Raw genomic sequence first — 23,101 nt, forward strand, 5'->3', positions numbered from 1 at the left:
AATCAACTAGAATCGGGGAGGAATTATAACATAATACAGGAGCTAAGGAGGGGTGCCTTTGGGGTCAGGCAGCCCTGAATTTGGGTCCTAGCTCCATCTCTGACTGCCATTGTTACCTTGACTAAATTACATGTCCTTTGTGAACTTTGATTTTCTATTTAGGTTACAAAGAATAAAGGAGATAATTTTCTTTAAAGTGCTTAGCATAATGCTTGGTACATGGTAAGTCTTCATTCAATGCTTTTTTTTAAATCCCTAATTCAAACATGATAAACAGTTTATTAAAATAAGTCTGTTTGGAAATAAATAAAAACCTTCTGACTTTGGGGTCCCATCCTTCATCAATTACCTCCAGATGTCTGGGAATAGGGCTATGTGAGGACTATAGGAAGACAGAAGACAGTCACGAGGAGGAATATAATTTGAAATGATGCTTGAACTGGAGGCCAAGAGAAGGTAGGTGAATAGAAGGTTAGAGCTAAGTCTAAGCTCTCAGTGGCTGCCTTCCCTGGGTTATCATCACCATTACCGGTCACTTAGGGATAAAATAGAAAAAAAAAAAAAAAAAGCAACAACTTAGAAGGCAGTGGGTAAAGTAGCTACTTGAGGTGTGAATAGATTATTAAATGGACAGAATTACATAATGTGGAATTACATTCCATTTCATTCTTTCAAATTATCACTGGGAAAAGGTAAATTTGGTGGTAAAAAGATAATTAATAGGGCCCTACTGTATAGCACAGGGAACTCTACTCAATACTCAGTAATGACTTATATGGGAAAAGAATCTAAAAAGAGCGGATATATGTATATGCATAACTGATTCTCTTTGCTGTACAGCAGAAATGAACACAACATTGTAAATCAACTATACTCCAATAAAAATTTTAAAAAAGAAAAAGAAAAAGAAAGATTAAAAAAAAGAACAAAAATCACCAAACCCATGTTCAAGAGATAGAAATAAATAAATAAATAGTTTAGTGTTTGTAACATTGAGTAAAGGTAATTCTAATATTAAATATTTTTCTTATTACCCCCCAAAATATATGTTCATCTTTTAAAAAAAAATTAGAAGGATAGATAAGAAAAAAAAATCACCTACAATCCAACCACCCAGAGATAACTACTGTTAACATATGGTACATAACCTTCTAAACTGTTTTCATATATGTAGAAATACATGTATTTTACAAATACAGGGTCATATATAATTATTGTTTTGTAAACTTTTAAATTTGTTTTAAATTTCTTTCCAGATCACTAAATATTCTTTTGCAATATTATTTGAAATGCCATGTATATTTTCACTAGTTTATTTAACTAGACCTCTATTTTGGATATTTAAATTATTTTTTTGCTATCATAAAAAGAGTGATTAAAAGCATTCTTGTGGCTTTATCCTTATGCATAAACATGACTTTTTAGCATAAATTCCTAGAAGTGTATTTGCTAGATTAATGGCATACAGATTTCTAAGACTTTTGACATAGCTTATTAAACTGTCCAGAAGGTTACTACCAATTCACCCTCTACCCAGCAGTGCTAATTTCCCAGACCTTGACCAACACTGGATTTGATGATATTGGAAATGTTCGCTAATTTGATACATAAAGAACTATTCCTCCTTTTACTTCAGTTTTTTATTACTAACTGGTGGATAATTTTCCCCTATGCTTATTATCTACATTTCTTATTTTGAAAAGTATCTGTTTATATCTTCTGCCCACTTTTCCAATGTTTGTCTTTCTCAGTTGATTTGAATATTGTCTGTCTGTCACATGAATTGCATATATATTTTGCCAGTTCGTTTGTTTACCAGTTTTTAAAATAGTGTTTTGATCTATAGAAATGTAAAATATTTAGGTGGTCCAACCTAATATATCTTTTCTTTTTGATTTCTTCTTTGGGAATCTTGTTTAGAAAGGCTTACCTCACCCCAATGTTATACAAAGTTCCCACTTATAGTTTCCTCTAGGACTTGTATGATCTTAATGTTAATATTTAAATTTTTTATTTAACCTAGACTTTACTGGAGTATAAGGCACTGGGTTGTAAGATACTGAGGGTGGGATCTAAATTTAGTTTTTAAATACTTTGCTGGTTCCCCCACACTATTTATAGTATGTATTTCATTGATTCTATTGGGCACTTTTTATTTCAAACATGTTAACATCTCTGAAACCTGGATGCATCTGTGATAAACATTTTGCAATTTACTTCGCAGGTTTTTTTCTCTTCTTAGTGTTACTTGAAGTAATAAATCCTTTGATTAAGGGCTTCTTCGATTTGATAAAACATAGTATTTCCTTCTAATCGTATTTCACTACGAGTTTTCTTTTTTTAATTAAAGAATGTACTTTGAATTTTTATAAAATCTCTTCTGGGAATATACTAAAATGATCATATTTTTCCAAAGATGTCCCAGTACTGAACTATTTGTACATTCCTGAAATAAACCCTACTTTACCATGGCATATTACTTATTCAACACAGTGTTATGTTAGTTTTTTTTTAATTTTAGACTTTTATTTCTTTATACAGCAGGTTCTTATTAGTTATCCATTTTATACATATCAGTGTATATATGCCAATGTTATATTACTTTTGCTAATATTTTATTTAAGATCCTTACATCTACTTTCATAAATCAGATTGGTCTATAGTTTTCCTTCATTTGTAATGTCTTTGTCACATCTTGGTTTTAGAGGTATGTTACATTTGTCAAAGAAGTTGGTAAACTTTCTTCTATTTTCTGTGATTGATACAGTTTGTAATAGCACAAGAATAATGATTTTTTTTTTTCTGTAAAAGTCTAAGCCGGTTTGTGATAACTCTCAATTTCTTCTAGAGTTACTGATCAATTCAATTATAATTCTTCTTTAGTCAGATTTTGTATTTTATTTTTAGAAAATTATGCTGAGATTTTAAATTTGTGAGAATAGGGTTATACACGGTATTCTCTTACATTAAAATATTTTTTTCCATATCTTTGGTTTTATCCCATTTTCATTCCTAGTTTTGAACCTATGTTCTTTTTTCCCCCTTTCTTTCTTGACTAGACTTGATAGAAATGGTCCACTTTATTGATAGAAATGGCCTTTTCTAAGATCAACATTTTGGATTTACTTAATTCTAATTTTTTATTTTTCAAGTTAATTTATTCAAGTGCTTTTAATATTTTCTCTTTGCCTTTGATTTTCATCAGATTGCCTGTGATGTGCCTAGATGTGGTTTTATTTGTATTCATCCTGTTTCAGATTTGTAGCACTTTTTGAATCTGTGACTTGAGTTTTTTCCTCAGTTTGGGAAAATTCTATCTTCAAATGTTGCTTCTTTCCTATTATCTTTTTCTTCTCTTTCTGTGACTCTAATATGTTAAACCTGAAACTGTGTATCTTGTATTATCTTTTCAATAACCTTACATATTTTTGGCTCTCTTAACTTCAGCCTGAATCTATTCTTCTGACCTGATTTCTGTTCATTAATCCTGCATTCTTCTATGTCTAATATGCTATTAAATTCATCTCATGTGTTTATATTTCAGTTATTGCATTTTCAGCCCTAGAACTATTTTATTCTTTACAATAGATTCCTGTTCTGTGGTGAAATTCTCCATCTTGCCATCTATTTTCTTGAATATATTAATCACTGTTTTTGGGGTTTTTAAAAATAAATTTATTTATTTATTTTATTTTTGGCTGCGTTGAGTCTTTGTTGTTGCATGCGGGCTCTCTCTAGTTGTGGTGAGCAGGGGCTACTCTTCATTGCAGTGCACAGGCTTCTCATCGCAGTGGCTTCTCTTGTTGCGGAGCACGGGCTCTAGGCAAGTGGGCTTCAGTAGTTGTGGCACTCGGGCTCAGCAGTTGTGGCTCCCAGGCTTGAGAGCACAGGCTCAGTAGTTGAGGCGCACGGGCTTAGTTGCTCCACAGCATGTGGGATCTTCCCAGACCAGCGCTTGAACCCATGTCCCCTGCATTGGCAGGCGGATTCTCAAACACTGCACCACCAGGGAAGCCCTCACGGTTATTTTTAAAGTCTGTGCCTGATGACTTAAATATCTGGATATCTGGGCCATCTATAGACCTGTTTCTTTTGTCAATTTATTTCCCTTGGTCCTTTACTTTGGTACGCCTGGTAATTTTTAATGAATGCCAGACATTGTCTATAAAAAATTGGACTCTGAATGATGATGATGTAATCTTTTTCTACAGAGGGTTTATCCTATCCTCTGATAGGCAGCTGGAGTGGGGAGGGGAATGAGGGAAAGATTACCTTAATCTAATCAGGGACTGAGCTCACTTGGGGTTGGGTTGCAGTTTTTGATAAATTTGGTCTACCCTTGATTTGTCTCCATTATGTTGGTGTGCAAAGCTCAAGAGAGCCTACTGTTAAAATTTTGGGAACTTTGGGATCCAGTTGCTAAACACAGACATTATTAAAAACAAATTATGTAAACTTACAATTAAATAAGTTATTATTAAAAACAAAGGTAATAAATACTCAAAATTCACGTCTAAATTTTTAACTGTTGTTATTTACATCTGCTGTATTTGAATTACAGAAATGCTATATAATGGTGTCACTACATGTCTCTTCCCAATTCCATGTTAAGTAATGTCACAGTTGTATCTTGAAATAGCCTATGGTGGAAGTATTTGTACCATAGAAATCAGTAAACCCTACAAATCAGAGCTTGATTATTGTTTTGTAGACTGTCTAGATCAATTGTGATTTTTGGCCCCCCACTACCCCCTCCCTGGAGTATTTGATAATACCTGGAAATATTTCTGTTTGTCACAATGGTGGGGGACAGGGCAGGGGAGATCTATCTAGTGGACAGAGCTATCTAATGGACAGAGGTTAGGGATGCTACTAAACATCCTACAATGTATAGGGCAGCCCCTTACAACCAAGTATTATCCAGCCCAAATGTCAATAGTGCTGGAGCTGAGAAATCCTAGTCTGCTGGCACTTCTGCTTCTGATCGACTGGAATCTTTACCTTTCTTCCCTTGCCTAGAATTGGCAAATGCCTTGAGGAAAAAGGAGGCCATTTTATCCCAGTTTATTTTGTTGTTCTTGCTGTAATTTTTCTAGCATTTTGAGTCACTATTTAGTTCAGTTATTTTTAATCTTTCTTATATTTAATAAACATGTTTGACTATGAACTTTTCTTCTGATACAGCTTTCGGTAGCTGACACTGTTTATTTTCACTTTTTTGCTCTTTTCAATGTTTCCTTGTAAAAGATCCCAGCCATAGACATTTCCATCTCTCCCTTAGTTGAAATCAGTGTATCTTTGCAGTTGCAAGCAATGCTATTGCTGAAATAAGCATCCACTAAAATTAAATTCCATGGGTGGTCTATAGAAGCTACTTTGGAAAGTGTGGTAGGGGATAATAATTTAGAGACTCCATAACCAAGTATTTATTTATACTTCCACCATTCCAGTATCAACTTGAATCATTCAACTCTGCGGTTACTCTTGATTTACTGGAATTAAACCATTTATTTAACAAATAATTAAGTAGCCTGGATATGCAAAGGTTTACGCCCCTGCACGGGGTGCAGATGTGGGTTACAAAAATTCTGCCATGATGTGTTCTCTCAAGAAGTTTCTAGCTTCTAATGTATTAAAACTATCAGTTACTCATCTAAGTTCCATTATTTGGGGAATTTAGAATCCAGACTAAACTTTTAAAAAAATTATTGGACAGAAACTAACTTAATTTTAGATTTGCGGCTGCTTATACTTTACCATGTAAATTTATTTAAAGCTGCACAGTTTTCACAAACCTTACTTTATACTTATATCTTTATATCTTTTTAAACTATTTTTTAATTGAAGTAGAGTTAATTTACAATGTTGTGTTAGTTTCAGGTGTACGGCAAAGTGATTCAGTTATACATATATATATATATATATATATATATACATCTGTTCTTTTTCAGAGTCTTTTCCATTGTAGGTTATTAATACAAGATATTGACAATAATTTTTAATGTGCTATATCGTAGGTCCTTGTTGTTTATCTATTTTATATATAGTAGTGTGAATATGTTAATCCCAAACTCCTAATTTATCTCCCCCCACCACTATCCCCTTTGGTTAAGCATGAGTTTGTTTTCTATGTCTGTGAATCTGTTTCTGTTTTGTAAATAAGTTCATTTGTATCATTTTTTTAGATTCCACATATAAGTGATATCATATGATACTCATCTTTGTCTGACTTATTTCACTTAATATAATAATCTCTAGGTCCATCCATGTTGCTGCAAATGGCATTATTTCATTCTTTTTTATGGCTGACTAATATTCCATTGTATATATGTGCCACATCTTCTTTATCCATTCATCTCTCAGTGGACATTTAGGTTGCTTCCATGTCTTGGCTATCATAAATAGTGTTTCTGTGAACATTGGGGTGCATGTATCTTTTCTAATTATAGTTCTGTCCAGATATATGCCCAGGAGTGGGATAGCAGGATCATGTGGTAACTCTATTATTAGTTTTTTGAGGAACCTCCATACTGTTTTCCATAGTGGTTGCGCCAATTTACATTCCCACCAACAGTGTAGGAGGGTTCCCTTTTCTCCACACCCTCTCCAGCATTTATTGTTCATAGATTTTGTGACGATGGCCATTCTGACAGGTATGAGGTGATACCTCATTGAAGTTTTGATTTGCGTTTCTCTAATAATTAATGATATTGAGCATCTTTTCATGTGCCTGTTGGCCGTCTGTATGTCTTCTTTGGAGAAATGTCTAGATCTTATGCCCATTTTTTTATTGGGTTGTTTGTTTTCTTTTTGTATTAAGCTGTATGAGCTGTTTGTTCTTTATATCTTTAATAGCATCTTTGTGTGATTATTTCATTTGGTATAGTAATGCTATGAGCTAGAAAAGGTTGATGTTATTCTCACCATTTTACAGATGAGAAAAATGAGATGGAATGTTTAAGTAACTTGCTTATGGTTATACAGCAAGTCCATGCTGGAACTTTACAAAACTTTATTTCCACTTGGTACTCTGGATGGCTTCTGCACTTTTCTTTGATAATGTAATGTGTTAGGTCACTTATCCATGTATAAAACCCATTGAAGACATGTCTCTGAGTGAAAATTTATGCAATTCTTATTGCATTGATGACCATGTTTCGAAAAAAGTATTATTCATTAATAAGAAGAGCAGCTTTGTGGACTGCCTCACAAGTACAGGATAAAACTTGTACATTATTTTTTATAAGCTGTCTTTAAATAATTTCAAAGTCTGCGAACTTGAATAACATGTTCATTGATTTTCTGATGCATGTTTATACAAACAAGATAAACTTACATGAATTATAGTTTAAAAAAATTTGCCTATTTTGTTTCCTAATTTATTCTATCCATTCTAATTCACTAAGAAAAATCTAAGTTATTTCTGTCTACATCTGAAAAATTAACTAAAGAACTAGGATTGTAGTTTAGGAAATACAAGGCAAGATTGCTCTTTCCCCACTTTTCTTCCCCCAAAACACACATATATATATACACAAATACTCATATACCCAGTTTCAACTATCCAGGGATTTTATGTGTAGTTATTGCTTCAATTTTTCTATATGTGGGTATATAGTTTTTATTTAGGGAAATGCAGTTATAATTATCTTTGCATACTGTTAAACTTTGAATCATGCCGTACTATAGTTTTCCAGTTTCTCAAAATGGAATTGTTCCTTCCTTTATTTTATGCTATGTTTTTATACTATTTATGTTTTTCTTTTTTTTTTTTTTTCTGATGGTTTAATGAGTCAGGCACTAACAATGTTTTTCGCTCCCTATCTTTGCCAGTAGCTCCAGGAAGTACTTTTCTTTCAATCTAGCTGTTGTCTCGCCCTGAGCTTTCAGATGAAATGAAGACAGAAAAGTACCTCCCTACATTACAGATTCTTTTCCTATAAATCACTGTATGTGGGGACAAGACAGGAAGGTCAATGGAATGAGAGAAGTCAATTTTGTACACTCTTCAAAATAATATATGAGTTATTTAGATACAACAAAAGCTTAAGTCACTATTCAGAAATCTAGTTCATTTCATAATGGTTTCATTATACTGGAAAGCTTACTTTTTTATGGATTTAAAATGAGGTGAAGGGCAATTCAGCTCTTTTAAATTCAAGTTAAATGTACTTTGTTAAAGGTTAAGAAACATTTGCTAGAATTATGAGCAATTTCCAGCTAGTGTTCCATAAAAAGAAAGCTTGAAGTCAAGTTCATGTTACTCTCCCTAGTAGAATTCCATAGTGACTGGAATGGTTTATGAGTAACTATCATATGGATAGGGAAAGGGTTGGAAAAATAGGATTTGAATAGAAAGTAAGGATGGAAAACTCCATCTCTCCCTCCCCCTTCTCCTCCCCCTCCCTGCTTTCACATCTGCCCACCTCCAACACACACACACAAAACAAAACAAAACAAAACCCACTATACCAGAAGGGGAAAAGCTTATGTTGAAAGTCTCCTTTAGTGGTAAATGGAACAGTATAGTTGAGTAAATTGTGTGTGGCACTGAACTGGAATTTCTTCAGTGAAAGGGCTTATGTTCTTAAAGAGCTGAAAAAGGGCTTAAATTTTCTAGTAGCCTGGAATAAAACTGCACAGGAGGCGCATGTGAAATGCAGCATGTGTTAATAGTTTTGCAGCAGAGTCCCATTTGAAATGTAGCAACACAGCTGGAGCAGTGACTCATCACACTAACATCTACTGTTAACAGTCAGACTCTCTCTAGTAAAGCCTGCACTTTCTCACATTATAAGGAGCTTCTTAGGCTGTTGTGATAGTATGATACGTTCCCCAAACTTGGTCAGGCCCACTTGAACTTAACATTGTTGAATACCTGCCATATACTAGGCATTTTTCTGCATTTAGTTCTTACACCTGTTTGGTTTTATTTTCCCCATTTTATAGGTGATGAATTTGAGGTCACACATCTGGGCTAATATTCAACTGGTTCCACCAGTTGCTTTTAGCCTGTGCTTGTTTTGATTGTTTGATAAAAATGAAGATACAAAGAAATTTCAAGGTAGAAGGAAAGACATTTAAGATAGCTCATGTCAGGTGGCCTCAATTTTCTCAGAAAAGTAGGGAGAGAATTCAAAAAAAAAGTGGTAAAAATTTGGAACACAGCTACTTGAGAAAATGTAATGGGGGGTTAATAGTGAAAATAAAGTGACATTCCAATTTTAATAACTAGAATCCAGCCCATGAATCCAGCTGCTGCCCTACTTTGCAGATGTTGCATGGCCTGATGGTTTCCTGAATACTGGCTACATCTTCCTGTCAGGATTCCAAGGGACTTCCCCAAGGATAACAACCAGCCTGAAGCTGAGTTCTTCTTAATGATCTACCATGATGGATCTATTTACTTTTGGTTCAGCCCTCCCTAGACTGGAATGGTCTTCAATTGTCAACTTGAATATTTACTATGACAAAGGCAAATTTTTTAAGGAATTGAGGTGTGTGTGTCTGTGTGTTCCATTTGTTCCAGTTATGCTGAGTAAAATAACCAGATTCGAGTGACCAAAACAAAATATTAAAACTTTATTTTCTTATAATTATTTAACTTTATTCTTTCCTAAAAGTTTGACTATTGCCATTTTAAATCCACTTGTATACTGTCTGTTTTTCACAAGACAATTATCCTCTCAGTTTCTTCATCTATAAAATGTGTTGTTGTGAAGATTAAAGGAGTTCATATATATAAAGCACTTAGAACCATGCCTGGCAAGAGGTTAAGTGCTATGTAAGTATTAGCTCTTGATTATTATTATTATTACCATTATTATTATCATCACCCTCATTAGTGAACCTGTGTAAAATGAGCTATTAATTCAGTGCAAGGCCTTATTAGTAAATGTATAGAAAATAAAAACGATCCTATGTGGTTCTTGAAAGTCTTAAAATTATCAGGAGCTGATCACACATGGATAACATTGAGGTTTATCAGCTAACAAGGAAAAAAGTCCCCACTGAAGCTGTAAAAGCCCTATTTCCTTCTCTTTTCAGCTCCAGAAATCTATCTTGTGAACTGTTACAGCTTAATTCCCATTTTCATCATGCTTTTGTCTTATTCAAAGTCTCTCCACAACCTGTCTCACAAAGTTCAGACACGCATCTGATCAACAAACAAATATTTAGTGATTATTACATGCCAGGGACTAGAGGTATAAATACGACTAAGGCATGGCCTTGCAATTGTGGAGTTTACTTGCTAGTGGACAAACAGGCACATAAACAGATAATTACAGAACACAGCAGAAAATGCAATGATGGAAGTGCATACAAGGTGCTATGGGAACAGAGATGAAGGACACTAGAGTTCAACCCGGAAGTTTCAGATAGGGCTTCCTGGAGGAAAGGATGCCAAGGCTTAAAGAATTTCAAGCAGAAACTTAAGTGTCTTCTCTGGGATCCCAGGGCTTCCTTATTTGGTCCTTTTTAACCCTCCAGCCATTTCTCCATTCCTCCCAACATACCTTACCTCCCCACTCCTATTGGACCAGTCTCATAATTATGTCCTTGAAAAATCCAGTTTTGATCCTATCTCTAATTCCTCGTCTCATATGGCATTCTCTGTCAGATATTCTCTGCCTGGTAAAGTGTGTTCTCCTCTTCTCCATGAAAACAGGCCCTACTTTGATGCAGTCGTATACATTCCTATTACTTATGAAAGCATATCAAACAGTCATATTCAGATAGACTTTAATGTTATTTTTCCACACTTTGTAACTGTTTATTGTGTTTTTCTTATCACTCCAACAAAACTATAAGCACCTTAAGGAAAAAAATAGTTCATAAGTTTATTTTGTTTCACAACACCTGGCAAAGGGTCAGCCAGAGCAAAGTACAAGATGTCAAAAATACTTACTGAATTAAATTGTTTCACCAATGCCTTTTCTGGTTTATCTGATGTTCAACAAATTCATTTCATGAAAGTTTAGAAGTTCAAATAACCAGAGGAGAGAACATTCTTACTTCTGTCAGTTAATTTACTAACTGAAAGTCAGTAGTATTATATGAGAAATAAACTAGCTTGGTAGAATTTGTGAATGTAAAGAAAATGTGAACCATGGAATAAATTACACATTTGGTTTATAAAGCAGCCTGTGAATAAGGTTCTTGTACTTGGTAAGCAGTAAAAAAGCAGTATATTGTTGAGAGGGAGTGTATTTAGGGTAGAGTACAAGTTTGAATGGTCTTTTTTGTAAGGAAGTATTATATATACATATATATATCAGTCAAGTAAATGATGAGAATTATACATATATGTGAATGCTGCATGCGTGCACACACACACACACACACACACACACACACAGAGTGTCAATAAGATAACAGAAATAGCAGTTGGGAAAACAACCTTTACATAGCGCTAATGATGGGCATTTTTAAACTCAGCACTTCCTTCTTATTTCTTTTTATTTCTTATCTGTTTCCCTCCCACTGTTATTTCTCACATTGTTCCTCTATGTAGTCTTTTCCACCTCACTCCCTCCTCTCTAACAAACAAACACTCCACACACTTTCTCATTCACACTCACACACACACACACACACACACACACACACACGCACCTCAATTGTTTCCTACACTTTGTGTTCAAAGTACAAAACCAGCTATCTCCAGAGGGTGTCTGATAGTGCTGCCATTAATACACTAGACTACTGAGTGGTTTTCAAACTTTTGCTCACGAACCCATAAAAGAATTTTGAAAACAAAACAGAGACACTCTGTGCCAGTTACCAATTTATTTATTGCCTCTCACCTCTAAATCCATCTTCCTTGCCTGCTCTGCTAAAATGGATCTGGGACCATTAAATATTTTTTTCTTTGTCAGCTAACATGATATTAAACCTTGTCAGTAGAGGGCACAGGAGAAGGATTGCAGGAGAAAGAGGTTCTTCCTTCCTGGTTTCAGTATGCTTTCTCAACAGGCTCCTGCAGAGCCCGTGGCTTTTCTAGCATCTGGCTCCCGCAGTGCATGCAGATTCTCTATTTGCAGGCCCTTGCAACGTGGGCGGCTTCCCCAGCACCCAACTCCTTAGCCTGCGCAGCCTCTCCAGCCCCCAGCCCTTTTCACTGCTTCTCAGGTGACAGGCTCCTGGCTTCTCTGGAGCGAGGTGCAGGCTTCAGGGCACAGGAGTGAGCAGCACCTGGTGGCCAGCAGCCTCCCCTAGCACTTCCCTCAGGTAGTTTTGTAGTGGAGCACTCCCAGGGAGACACCTCCCAGCAAAGAGCTTTCCCCAGCACCCCAGAGGGGAGGTTTCTAGCAAATTCCAGAAGGCAGATTTCCAGAAATTTACAACATCATGGCCCCAGTGACTCCTGTGCCATCAGCCCCAGAAAGGCTGGGCGGGGGGCGGGTTGCAGGGAAAGCTCTTCCTTGGGCTCTGTCTCAGCCCTAGGGTCCACGATAGCTTCCTATATTTGCTATCTTTGTATTCTTTAGAATTTCTATTTACTTCTTACTAGCCAATCCCTCATCACCATAATCCTCTGTCACACACAGTAATTCTCTACATTAAACTTTCCTGTTCAAATTACTGTGTGGCTTCTGTATCCATATTGGGTGCTGACTGATACACCCTTCCTCATACATTTTAAAGTGACAGCTAAAATTTCTTATCAAAAATTTAAATAATTGAAAAAAGATAAATTACCTGGTGTTCTGTATATAGACATGCTTAAAATATATTTCTGTCAAAATCTTAGAGTGACATATCTAGATCAGTTAATGAACGGGAGAAGTCCACCATATAACCTAATTTGCAAAGGCAGTCCTCACCGTCCTGTCTATCAAGTAAATCAGACTTATTTCCTGTACACACACACACAAAGACTTTCATTTAAAAATTTTGAATAAATATGTTGATACATGTTTTCATGACACACATCTCACTTAAGACTGGTAGAAAATGGATAGACGGACAACAGATGGAGAGACAGATAAGCAGACAGCTGGCAGGCAGACTGAGCCTTTCCAAGATGAAATACTGTTTCAATACTTTTTTACCAGTTCAATATTTCTCAGTTTTTTTTTTTTTTTTGGCCTTGCTTTCATGGGTCTCTCCTTCAGAAGTAATGCCTTCCTGAACTGTCCTTTTGCTTGATGCCTTCAAGATTTTATCCTGTGACAACAAGTCATAGTAATATTTGGGATGGGTGGAAGGTATGATATCTTTTGTGAAGTGGGAGAAGGGCGACTATGACAGAGGAGATTGGAAGGAAGAGGTGGCCGGCTACAGACTCTCTCAGACACAGACAGCAGTTTCAGGAAAGTATATTGTATAGCGGTTGAGGACCAGAAAATTGCTTCCCTCAAAACTGTCCATGCCCTGTGGCCCCATGCCCTGTGGCCACCCAGGGTACAAGTTCTCCAGTACGAAGAAAGTGGCACCAGGACAAAGAATACTGTATTCTACAAGTAAGGCCAAAGCAGGGATACTGTTCCCCCTAGAAATGACAAGAAACCAAGTATGGAGAAGCACACTTTTTTTTTTTTAAATATAGAATAAAAAATATTAAACTATATTCCTTAAAAACTTAGAAAACAAAAGCTTTCCTTACAAGAATGCTAAAGTTTCCTTTAGAGTCAATATCACATCAAATATGAAATCCTGAACCCCAGCAGCACCTATGTTTGGATAAGGGTCTTGCTTTTACTATTTGTGACTCAAGATGTCACATGGGTTAAATCCTTCATTTACAGTGGTTCTGTTTCTTATTTAAAACAGTAAGTTTTCCTTAGATCCACTACTTTACTGAATCACATAATAGGGAAAGAAATGAAGAATCTTAAACAAAAAGCAAAGGAGATGTGGCCAATTTTTACCATTTGGGATATTAACAAGTTTAACATGGCTCAGCAACTATCTTAAGTGTTATATCAACTATTATGACACAAACTAAAGGTGTTGAAATATAAAGACGTGTGTTTTCTGAGAGGAAATGGGTGACAATTTGAAGGGCTGGTTTTTTTAACAGAAAGAATAAATACGTAAGAATTCAGAACAGATTCTCAACCAACACTAATGTGCAATAAGGTTTATGCAAGTTAAGAAAGGTTTTAAACTTAAAAAATTTTTTTTTCAAGGAAACTACTGTTTCCTGTTATTTCTGGGAAATCTGTAAATGCTAGTGTTTTCAAAAGGAAACATTTGTGGAGAGATGTTAAGTATGTTTTACTTGCTACACATATCAGATTCTTGTTTGTTCATTTCCCCTAAGAAGTCTGTAATTCTGTTTTAAATAAATGACATTTACTCTCAATTAAGGTTTCTTTCTTTTTATTCCCCCAAATCAGCATCCCTATGGGAAGTACAGGGCTTCTAGGATTTTCTCCACCTACATAAATAAATTTTTAGTAAAGAGCTTTCTTTCTTGATTAAGATCCATAAGCTCCAGAATACACTGTCTGAATTAACTATTCTGTTGAAAAAGTCTATGTACTGGCCTGTTTTATAGTAAACTATTGGGATCTTTAAAACAAAGATTCTGGATTAATGCAAAACTCAGAGTATGTAATTTACTTATATATGCACAAATATCTATTATATTTCCCACTTTATTTTCAATACAGCTATTGCCCTTCATTGCTCAAGTATGAATAATCAACTTGGTGGATACTATTCAATCTGAAAGACGCACACAGAGAACTTCCATCATGGTCAAATAAATAAATTTAGGGCCATCACTCGATGACAGAAAAATCAATAAATACATAGACATTTCTACGTTCACCAAAATCTCTTTTATAGCTCTGCTAAGCACCATGGTTACTAAGATGAACAAGTTAACGTTAGGTATTTTAAAGATCCAAACAATGAGAAATCAGCCAGTCTATCAAACTGGTAGTTTGTCGTCAAAGTCAATAATTACTTTTGTTTTGGTGGGGGGGGGGGGGAAATAGAAAAATTAGAAAAAAGAAAATTTAGTAATGGAAAGATTCTAATGTGAACAGACAATACCAAGTTTGTTGCCATCTGTGATTTGTCCATATCCATAGGTTTTTAACATACTTACTTGAACAATGGAGTTCCACAAACAACACATTTATATATTCCAGGATCTTTGTGATGTGTATATTCTCCTTCGAAGGCACTGATACACAATAAACAGAGCATAAAAAAATTTAATTAAACAAGTTAGCATTATTTCTTATAGAACTTATTTGCTTAAAATACATTTTTCTAAGAAAACTTTCAAGGGCTTTTTGTCCTAAAATGAGAACAGACCAAACATATGGAAATCTGAACATTACTAATACATTTCAAATCTGTATAATAAAATGTGCATATAACAACTCCAAACTAGTGTGGGTTAAATTTTTTTAAAAATCAGGCCATCTAGTTATGTAATGCTTAGAAAACTTTTTTTCCTATTAAAAAAAAAAAGAAGCCTGTAGTACAGATTCACAGAAAAAAAACATTATTACATAAGATTTCTGCTACTCTACAGTGTCCAAGAGTATATACCAGAAAATGCAGAAGGGTCCAACACTTCCAGTGGAAGGAGTCTTATTTTTTGGTTTGAAAAGGAATATTGCAGCTTTAAGGGAATATTTTTCTAAGTTAACAATCTTAAAGGCTAGGAGGTCATTCAGCTAATACAAATCAGCTGTGCTAGCCCAACAAAAAGTCTGTGCTCTGCAGCTTGTTTTTATTATCCTTTCACCCTCTTTATGAGGTCCAATTTTTTTATAAACAGAATTTTTAAGAATGACCTAATCTCTAGTTGTTTGTGTGCATTAAATCATTTTGCTAGTCATGTACACAACAGGACGGGTAGATGACTTGGACCAAGACCGAAGTCCATCGCTAACTCATTGTGCAGTAAAGGTGTACGTTGTCAGAGATTCAGCATTTGGTGAATTCAGTAAACAGTATATACTGTGACAGGAAGACAGTGTTGCCTTTTAACAAAGACCCCACGTGTGGTAAAGAGCTCTTTCAGTTCATGAATGAAAACAAGAAGTTACATCATTAATAAATTTGGATCAGAGGTAAGTTACAGCCTTATGCCAAGCTCCATGGTATAAATTAGACAACAAAATGGTTGGACTTTGGCAAGTTACCTTTGAGCTGGAATCAGCTGAGAGAGACTTTATTCACTACAAACAGTCTTGGAAGTGAACAAACTCTTTTTTCGGGACTTAGGGCAAACTTCCAAGGACCCAAGCCATGTGAGGGCAGTTATTGAAAATTTTTGACATTCCAACCACAAATGAGCCAATAAATACTTTCTCCACATGTGCTTCAAAAAGAAATTGGAGTGGGGTAGAAAGGAACTAAATTATGCTACCTTCTTTTTGCAGCCAAAACGTCTATACTTACAATGGCCACCTTCAAATTTTCAGTATCCTGGCAAAGTGCCATGTCCCTCATGGTTTTGCTTACTCTGATGTCTTCCCAAAAAATGTACCTAAATCGCTATTACTTCCACACATTTTGTAGTAAACTAGAAACAGGCCCTTAACAAAAGCCTTGTGACTTTACAAAAGATAGAGTGTTCATTAAATGGGGGAAAGAATAAATAAAACTTAGTCTTAATCTAAGCAATACCATTTTCAACCTTTTCAAGGATACTAATTTGTAGACTTTAGCAAATAAGTATAGAATCCTTTAAATTAAGTGGCAAGGAAGAGGATTCAAAGGTGGGGCGGGGGGATAAGGAGGATGAAGAAAACTAGCTCTTGCTTAATGGCGTTTTCGTAAGCTCGCCTTACCTTTCGGTCCCTTTCTCCTGAGTGACATGGTACTGCTGGGGTGTCAGCCGCTTCCTCAGTTCCTGCTGGGAAAAGACCACCTTACAGCTCTTTTTATCCCTACATGACCCTGGAAAGAGAGAGGATGTGGGAGAAGGAGGACTTTTAGCTTGAATCCTAAATAACTGCTTTGGCTGGCCATCACAGCACAGCTTCTGCAGTCACTTGTCAATGACCAGGTCAGTCCCTAACACACTAGACAAACTTACCTGAACTGCAGCTGGCTATTTCTCTCAGTTTAAAAAGAATGGTACTCAAGATTCAGGTGATTCCACTGGAGCACTGACAACGTGCTATAGCCAAAGCTGCTGGCAGGCAACAGTAAAAACCCATTGAACATTCACGAGGTGGGAATACATCCTTTACGTCTCCCAGTACCTTGAATTTCTTTTTTTTCAAATGAATTCAAAAAGCATAACTCTATTTATAAGCATTTATGCTGTATACATAAGAGGATGGGCATATTATATTAAACAATAACTCTCCATTCGTTTTAGTAGAATAGCCCAAAACCTTCCTCATTCAATTTCCAACCTGGGTGATTTAAATACTATCCTATTTGTTTACTGAACCCTAAAGATGTATCTTTCCACAGCTAGGAATTCTCTGTGATTCTGTCAGAGGCTTCACTAGGTTCTGAAGAGTCCTTAAAAACAAATATCTCTTGCAAGACTGTATCTTACCGCGCTTAAACGGGCAGCAAGAAACATTTAATAGACTGCAGGAGAAGGCATTTACACTAATGCAGATTCAAGAAGTTCCAAAGAAAGAGTGAGAAAAATAGGGAGGGAGGAAAGACAAAGAAAAGCAAAAGTGAATGTGATTTTATTTAGAGACCTACATTTTTCTTTTTATAAAGTATACTTAGAAAGACTTCACTGGCTAAATATATTTGAATGGTAAAATAATTTTAATTAGATTCTAATAACAATGTTAGCTTTTACTTCAACTTATACAGACCGCAATAAAATGTCCAGACAATACCCGCTTATATGGGGTATTTTGTCTTACCTGAACAAATGACTGAAAAGAAATACAGTCGGCCCTCTGTATCCACAGATTCCACATCTATGGATTCAACCAAACACGATGGAAAATATTCCCCCCCCAAATTCCAGAAAGTTCCAAAAAGCAAACCTTGAATTTGCCATGCTAAGGCAACTATTTACATAGCATTTACATTGTGTTAGGTATTATAAGTAATCTAGAGATGATTTAAAGTATAAGGGAGGATGTGCATAGGTTATATGTAAATACTACGCCATTTTATATAAGGGCCCTGAGCATCCTCAGATTTTGGTATCTGCAGGGGGTCAGGAACCAATCCCCCATGAGTACCACGGGATGATCAATAACTCCAGACACAGCAACCCTTACTCACTGCAGTAAAATTGCTTTTCTTTGCTTTTCCATCACAGTGCGAAAGAGGCACGCAGATGTCACCACATGCAAAAATTTCCTACCATGTTACGAAATTACTGAAAGAAAGCTTGCTTAGTTCCCCAAATATTAAACTCAATTTGTTTTGAAACATAAAAGAAATATGATTTAGGAATAGAAATGCTTTCTACTTCTTTTACTTTTAAGGCACCTAATGTCATAGTATACGAGATCACTGAAATTAAAACAGGAGAAACTTAACTAACCACTGACTCTGATTGTGGGATTGAAGAAGGATATCAGCTTCCAGAATCAGGGCCACCAAGATAGAGTGGTTGATTCTCTATGAGAAAATATGGAGGCAGCAAAAGAGCAAACCAGAGCCGAACAGCAAAACACACCTTTGAGTAGGCCTGTGGGTTGTCAAATAGCGCCTCTTCTGACCTTCCACAAAGGATGTTGGCCCTGCTCTGGCCTGAAAAGATCCACAGGAACAGCTGGCAAATCACACTAATGGCATGTTGGTCTCTCATCTCACTGAACCCCATATTACACTAGGCTTTATGCAAATACCTACTACTTACACTTTTAATATTTTCTAAGAGATAGAAATGATTCCCTGAGAAATGTTTGTCCTGTCAGAACAAGCCTCTCCACAACTTGAATGCAGAACTGGCTGTGATAGGTGAGTCTCTGCTCAATTTGCTATAGACGTCTTAAAAAGTAACTTTTTGTTTTTATTGCTTTGTATGTTGAAAGGGTTGTATCTTTGTGGATTTTATCCCCCAAAATTCATTAATTGTAAATCTAACATAACAAAATAACTTGGTTAAAATTATTCTTTCCAATGGCATAGATAATTAAAATCTATACAATTAGAATTAAACGATTCTGTCTAAAATATTTTTGTTAATATACGTTCATTCATACAAAAAGGCCAATTGTGTTCCCAAAGTTGAGAGAACTAAGCTACCCATCTGTATGTCATTTAGTACAAGAGAAGCAACTGCAGGTTTAAATTACATGGTATTGGATTGCAATTTCCTAACATTGGATGCTTTTCTGCTTTTTTACCTTGAGTCATTTACTAAGGAGTGTTCATAAAAAGTAGCTTAAAGCACAGATGCTTGCAAATCGTTTAGGCAAAGATGTTTCTCTCTTTTTCATTCTCCCTCTCTCAAAAATCTCTCTTTTCTGAAGAAAAAGAATAAAACTGTTGGTCAGTATTGACGAACCATGTCAAGGATTTGTACAAGGAAAAAAGGTAAAATTGAAAACATCTGATTGAAGTAAATAAGACAAACATAAAAGCTTCACTGGTGAATGAAGGGTATTGAAAAAACTTTATTTCATAGATTAGAAATTACTTTTGATCTAAACATTCTTAAAAACAGATTGTTTTCTACTATGAACCATCTCATTAGCTGTGCTACAGAGACCTCGTTTTAATGGCAAGCTTTGAAAGAGTGCTGCTGTACTCTTTTGTTAGTCTCCGTCTTATTTGTAAGGGGGATAAAGATTTCATTCCAGCTTTCTTTGTTTGTCTTTCAAGAACCACTAAAGCAGTATTCACACAAATTTTGTAGGAATGTGCCCTATGTCATAGCCTACAAATTATTTGGTTTTGGTGCACTTAAAGGTCATCTTCCAAATTAGCAAAATTTTCCTACATCCTGGCTTTTCAACCTTAAATATAAATATTGTTTCCTAACTGTAAGTGAGGTTTGTTCTTTAAGAAATGCTAGTGTTTATTTAAAGTTGTCAAACTTTGTACATTTTTATTCTTTGGTCATACTATGTTCTCAAAATAATTAGGCTTTTAAAGTGTACCTAATAGCAAAAGGAAGTATATGTGGACTAGAAACAACCATCGTGATTTAATACTAAACAATGAAAAGTTAGTCAGATTTTAATAAATTTCTTGCCACATAGTTTAATAATAATACACTTCCTGGACAATTGAAAGCTGTACTATTACATTAGCTCTCCTAGCATCATAACCCAAAGCTGGCATATATAAACACAGAAAGGCTTCACTTTTGTCTCTAATTTCCCTTTTCCCTATCAGACTCACTTTTCTAAAGTCATGTGGTGCCACTGTTAATTTCAAAGAAATCATTTCATTTTGAAATTCTAGAATAATTCATTGGATGGTTTCCCTTTACTATCTTCACTTAGGTACTGTAATTTTCTTATTACACAGGGTAATTTAACATTAGTATTATATGACATCTGTTCAATGACCCCTAAATTGGCTTAGAAGTATGTTAGGGAAAGATTTTTTCCTTTATTTAAATGGTTAATAGAGTACTTCGAAGCCACAAGTGAGCATATGTGTATACACACGCAACACAAAGCATATTTGAGAGGGTAATATTGCCACTTTGGTATCTAATCATAACACCATTCCATACAGAGTAACTTTGGTATATATCAGACCCACCTTGAACCCTATCCAAGGGCATTTATTTGCTAAAATATGCCCAAAGTCTCTTTTTATATCAAAGCTTGTTCCATATTGTTGCCTCAAAGCCAGTATTGTCTTGAATTAGAGTTCACTTTCTGCCTTGCCTCCTTCCTAGTCACGTGACCTTAGACAAATGGGTCTCTCTGTGTGCTACCACCCTCAGAGGTCTGCTATAAGGATCATAGCAATTAGCACTTAACAAACACTGTCTAAACAAATGCAGTATTATATTATCATTTTGATTACAGTGAATTCTGAAGTTAAAACTGTATTTTAAAAGGTAACCAGATCAGGTATTTCAGTGTGCTGCAGTATTTTATTGGTAATTATTTTTCCATAATAATTCCCTTAGAACAGTATTTTCCTCACAAGTTATCTTTAAAAATGATTAAAATGAGAATTGAAAGAAGAGAAGAAAATTAAAATTTGAGTGCCTACTACGTGCCAGGCACATTTCTAGGCACTTTCACGTAACTACATTTAATCCTCTCAATAATTCTAGGAGGTAAATGTCACACCCATTTTACAGATACAGAAACTGAGGCTCAGAGAGGTTATAACATAACTTACTAAGGACAAACAGCAAATAGATATACTGACTCAAATCCCAGGCTATCTGACTGCAATGCCCATGGAAAAATTATGCTACAAATTTCTTCTTTCTTCTTAAATTATGCAATAACTTTCAGCTTGAAAACTATCACTAACAACTTAAGATAATAAGAGAGAAAAGTAATAATCACTACAGTACATCCAGAAAAGTAAAAACATTTGTCTATTAGCCAATGTCTGTATTCTCTGTGTTCATTCCTTCAGCATAGGGTCAGTGACAAGGTTCAAACGGGATTCTCACAAAGTCTGTAAAACGTTGAAAGGCTTTTTAAAGTCCTGTTTAGAAGTAAATCAAATCTGTTAACTAAATCTTAGAGCACTTTTAAGTCATAAATCTTATATTTCAGTGCGAAAAAGCAAAACAAAACAAAATCCAAAGATCCCATAACTTTAATTTTGGTCCTAGGATCAGAAAAAATGAAACTATTAAATATCTTCCCAAAATAATAAGTGAATAAGAGATAAGACTATCTTGTTTTGCTTTGAATTAACTAGGTTAAAACAGTAAAGTTCATGTTGAAATATCTTGCTACTATATTTAAAAATGGTGTATTTTAATTTTCACTATAAATTATAATTTTCAGTTGGTTATTAGTCTGTCATACTGGGAAATTAAAGAAACTTTTATCCCAGATGTAGCAGTGTTAGGAATTTCTAAATAAGTGGGCATTTATAAAAACCAAATCTAGTCCATTTTTATAATAGAATATAAAATTATATGCCATGAACCATTTTTCTCTTGTGTTTTGTTTGTTTTGCACTCTAGTAATTTAATAAAGGCTTTAAGAAAAAAATGCAAAGCACAAGAAAGAAAAGCTCCATGCTTGTAGAAGTATGCTCAATTTTTCTGATTTTTTCTCTCAACGTAGACCTATACAGGAAAAACATTCCTGAGATTAACATACAATCTAAGATGCCATGCCACTCTGGCTTCAGTCCTCTGGTTTCCATGCAACTAGGGCTGTAGGACTTTCTTTGAGGACCACTGATCTGACATTTTTCTTACTCGTTTTTTAAGTCATCAAAAATGTTGAGTGTTTACAGAGTGCCAGGCACTGTACTAAAAAATACTCATTCATTCATTCAATATTACTTACTGAGCACCTACTATACGCTGGCATTATTCTAAGTACTTAAGATATATCTGTGAACGAAATAAAGATCCTACATTCATGGAGCTCCCATTCCAGCAGGGGTAAGGGAAGACAGATAAAACACAGTGAAAATAAGTAAGAAAACTATATAGCCTCTTAGAAGGTGTTAAGTATACAGGATGGAGAAAAAGCAAAACTGAGCAGGGCAAAGAAGACTGGGATTGCTAGAAGTAAGGGCTGTAACATTAAATAGAGTGGTCAAGGTAAGACTCAGGGAGGTGACTTTTGAGCACCGCCCTGCCTTAAGGAGGAGAGGAAGTTGACTATGCTGCTATCGGAAAGGAGAGCTTTCTGAACACCCAGTGGAAATGGCCAATGCAAGAGATGAATACACGGAAAAGTTCATACTCCAGTGGTAGAGATGGAGACAAGTAATTGCAACGCAAATACTAAAACCTGAATATGAATGGAGTAGGTAAACAACAAAAAAAGAATATGCTTTTACATCTGGAAATTTACAATTGCATATCTTGGTACAGACATTGTCTGGCATTACCTTCCTTCCTTCCAAGTGAAATCCTTTAAGCCAAGTGGTGTACTCAAAATAGCTCTCAGAGAGTGCTTGGCTGGACGTTGAACACAGAATTAGACATGCGGTCTCTGCTAATTTGCTCTATGTATTTAATGTCATCCCTTTCAGACTATAGATCATCATTCCCAACCTGGAGCCATGTGTAAGATAC

The 23,101-nt window shown here is 35.3% G+C and overlaps 2 protein-coding genes across 3 annotated transcripts in view; both read right to left on the reverse strand.

Moving 5' to 3' along the window:
• MSRB3 (methionine sulfoxide reductase B3) overlaps nt 1–23,101 on the reverse strand; it is a 164,274-nt gene that overhangs the window by 97,786 nt on the left and 43,387 nt on the right. The window contains 2 exon segments of the mRNA XM_079938328.1: nt 15,065–15,142; nt 16,767–16,875. Coding sequence (XP_079794454.1) covers nt 15,065–15,142; nt 16,767–16,875 — 187 coding nt within the window.
• Nucleotides 16,767–23,101, reverse strand: part of LEMD3 (LEM domain containing 3) — a 144,943-nt gene continuing 138,608 nt past the window's right edge. The window contains exon 17 of one of the 2 annotated variants that reach the window (XR_013830655.1): nt 16,767–16,875. The gene's annotated coding sequence lies outside the window, so the exon portion shown is untranslated. Of the gene's footprint in view, nt 16,876–19,357; nt 19,380–23,101 lie in introns of those variants that run through there. The other variant, XR_013830656.1, reaches the window with a different exon arrangement.

The sequence above is a fragment of the Stenella coeruleoalba genome, assembly GCF_951394435.1.
Source record: "Stenella coeruleoalba genome assembly, chromosome: 11".
Classification (NCBI taxonomy): domain Eukaryota; kingdom Metazoa; phylum Chordata; class Mammalia; order Artiodactyla; family Delphinidae; genus Stenella; species Stenella coeruleoalba.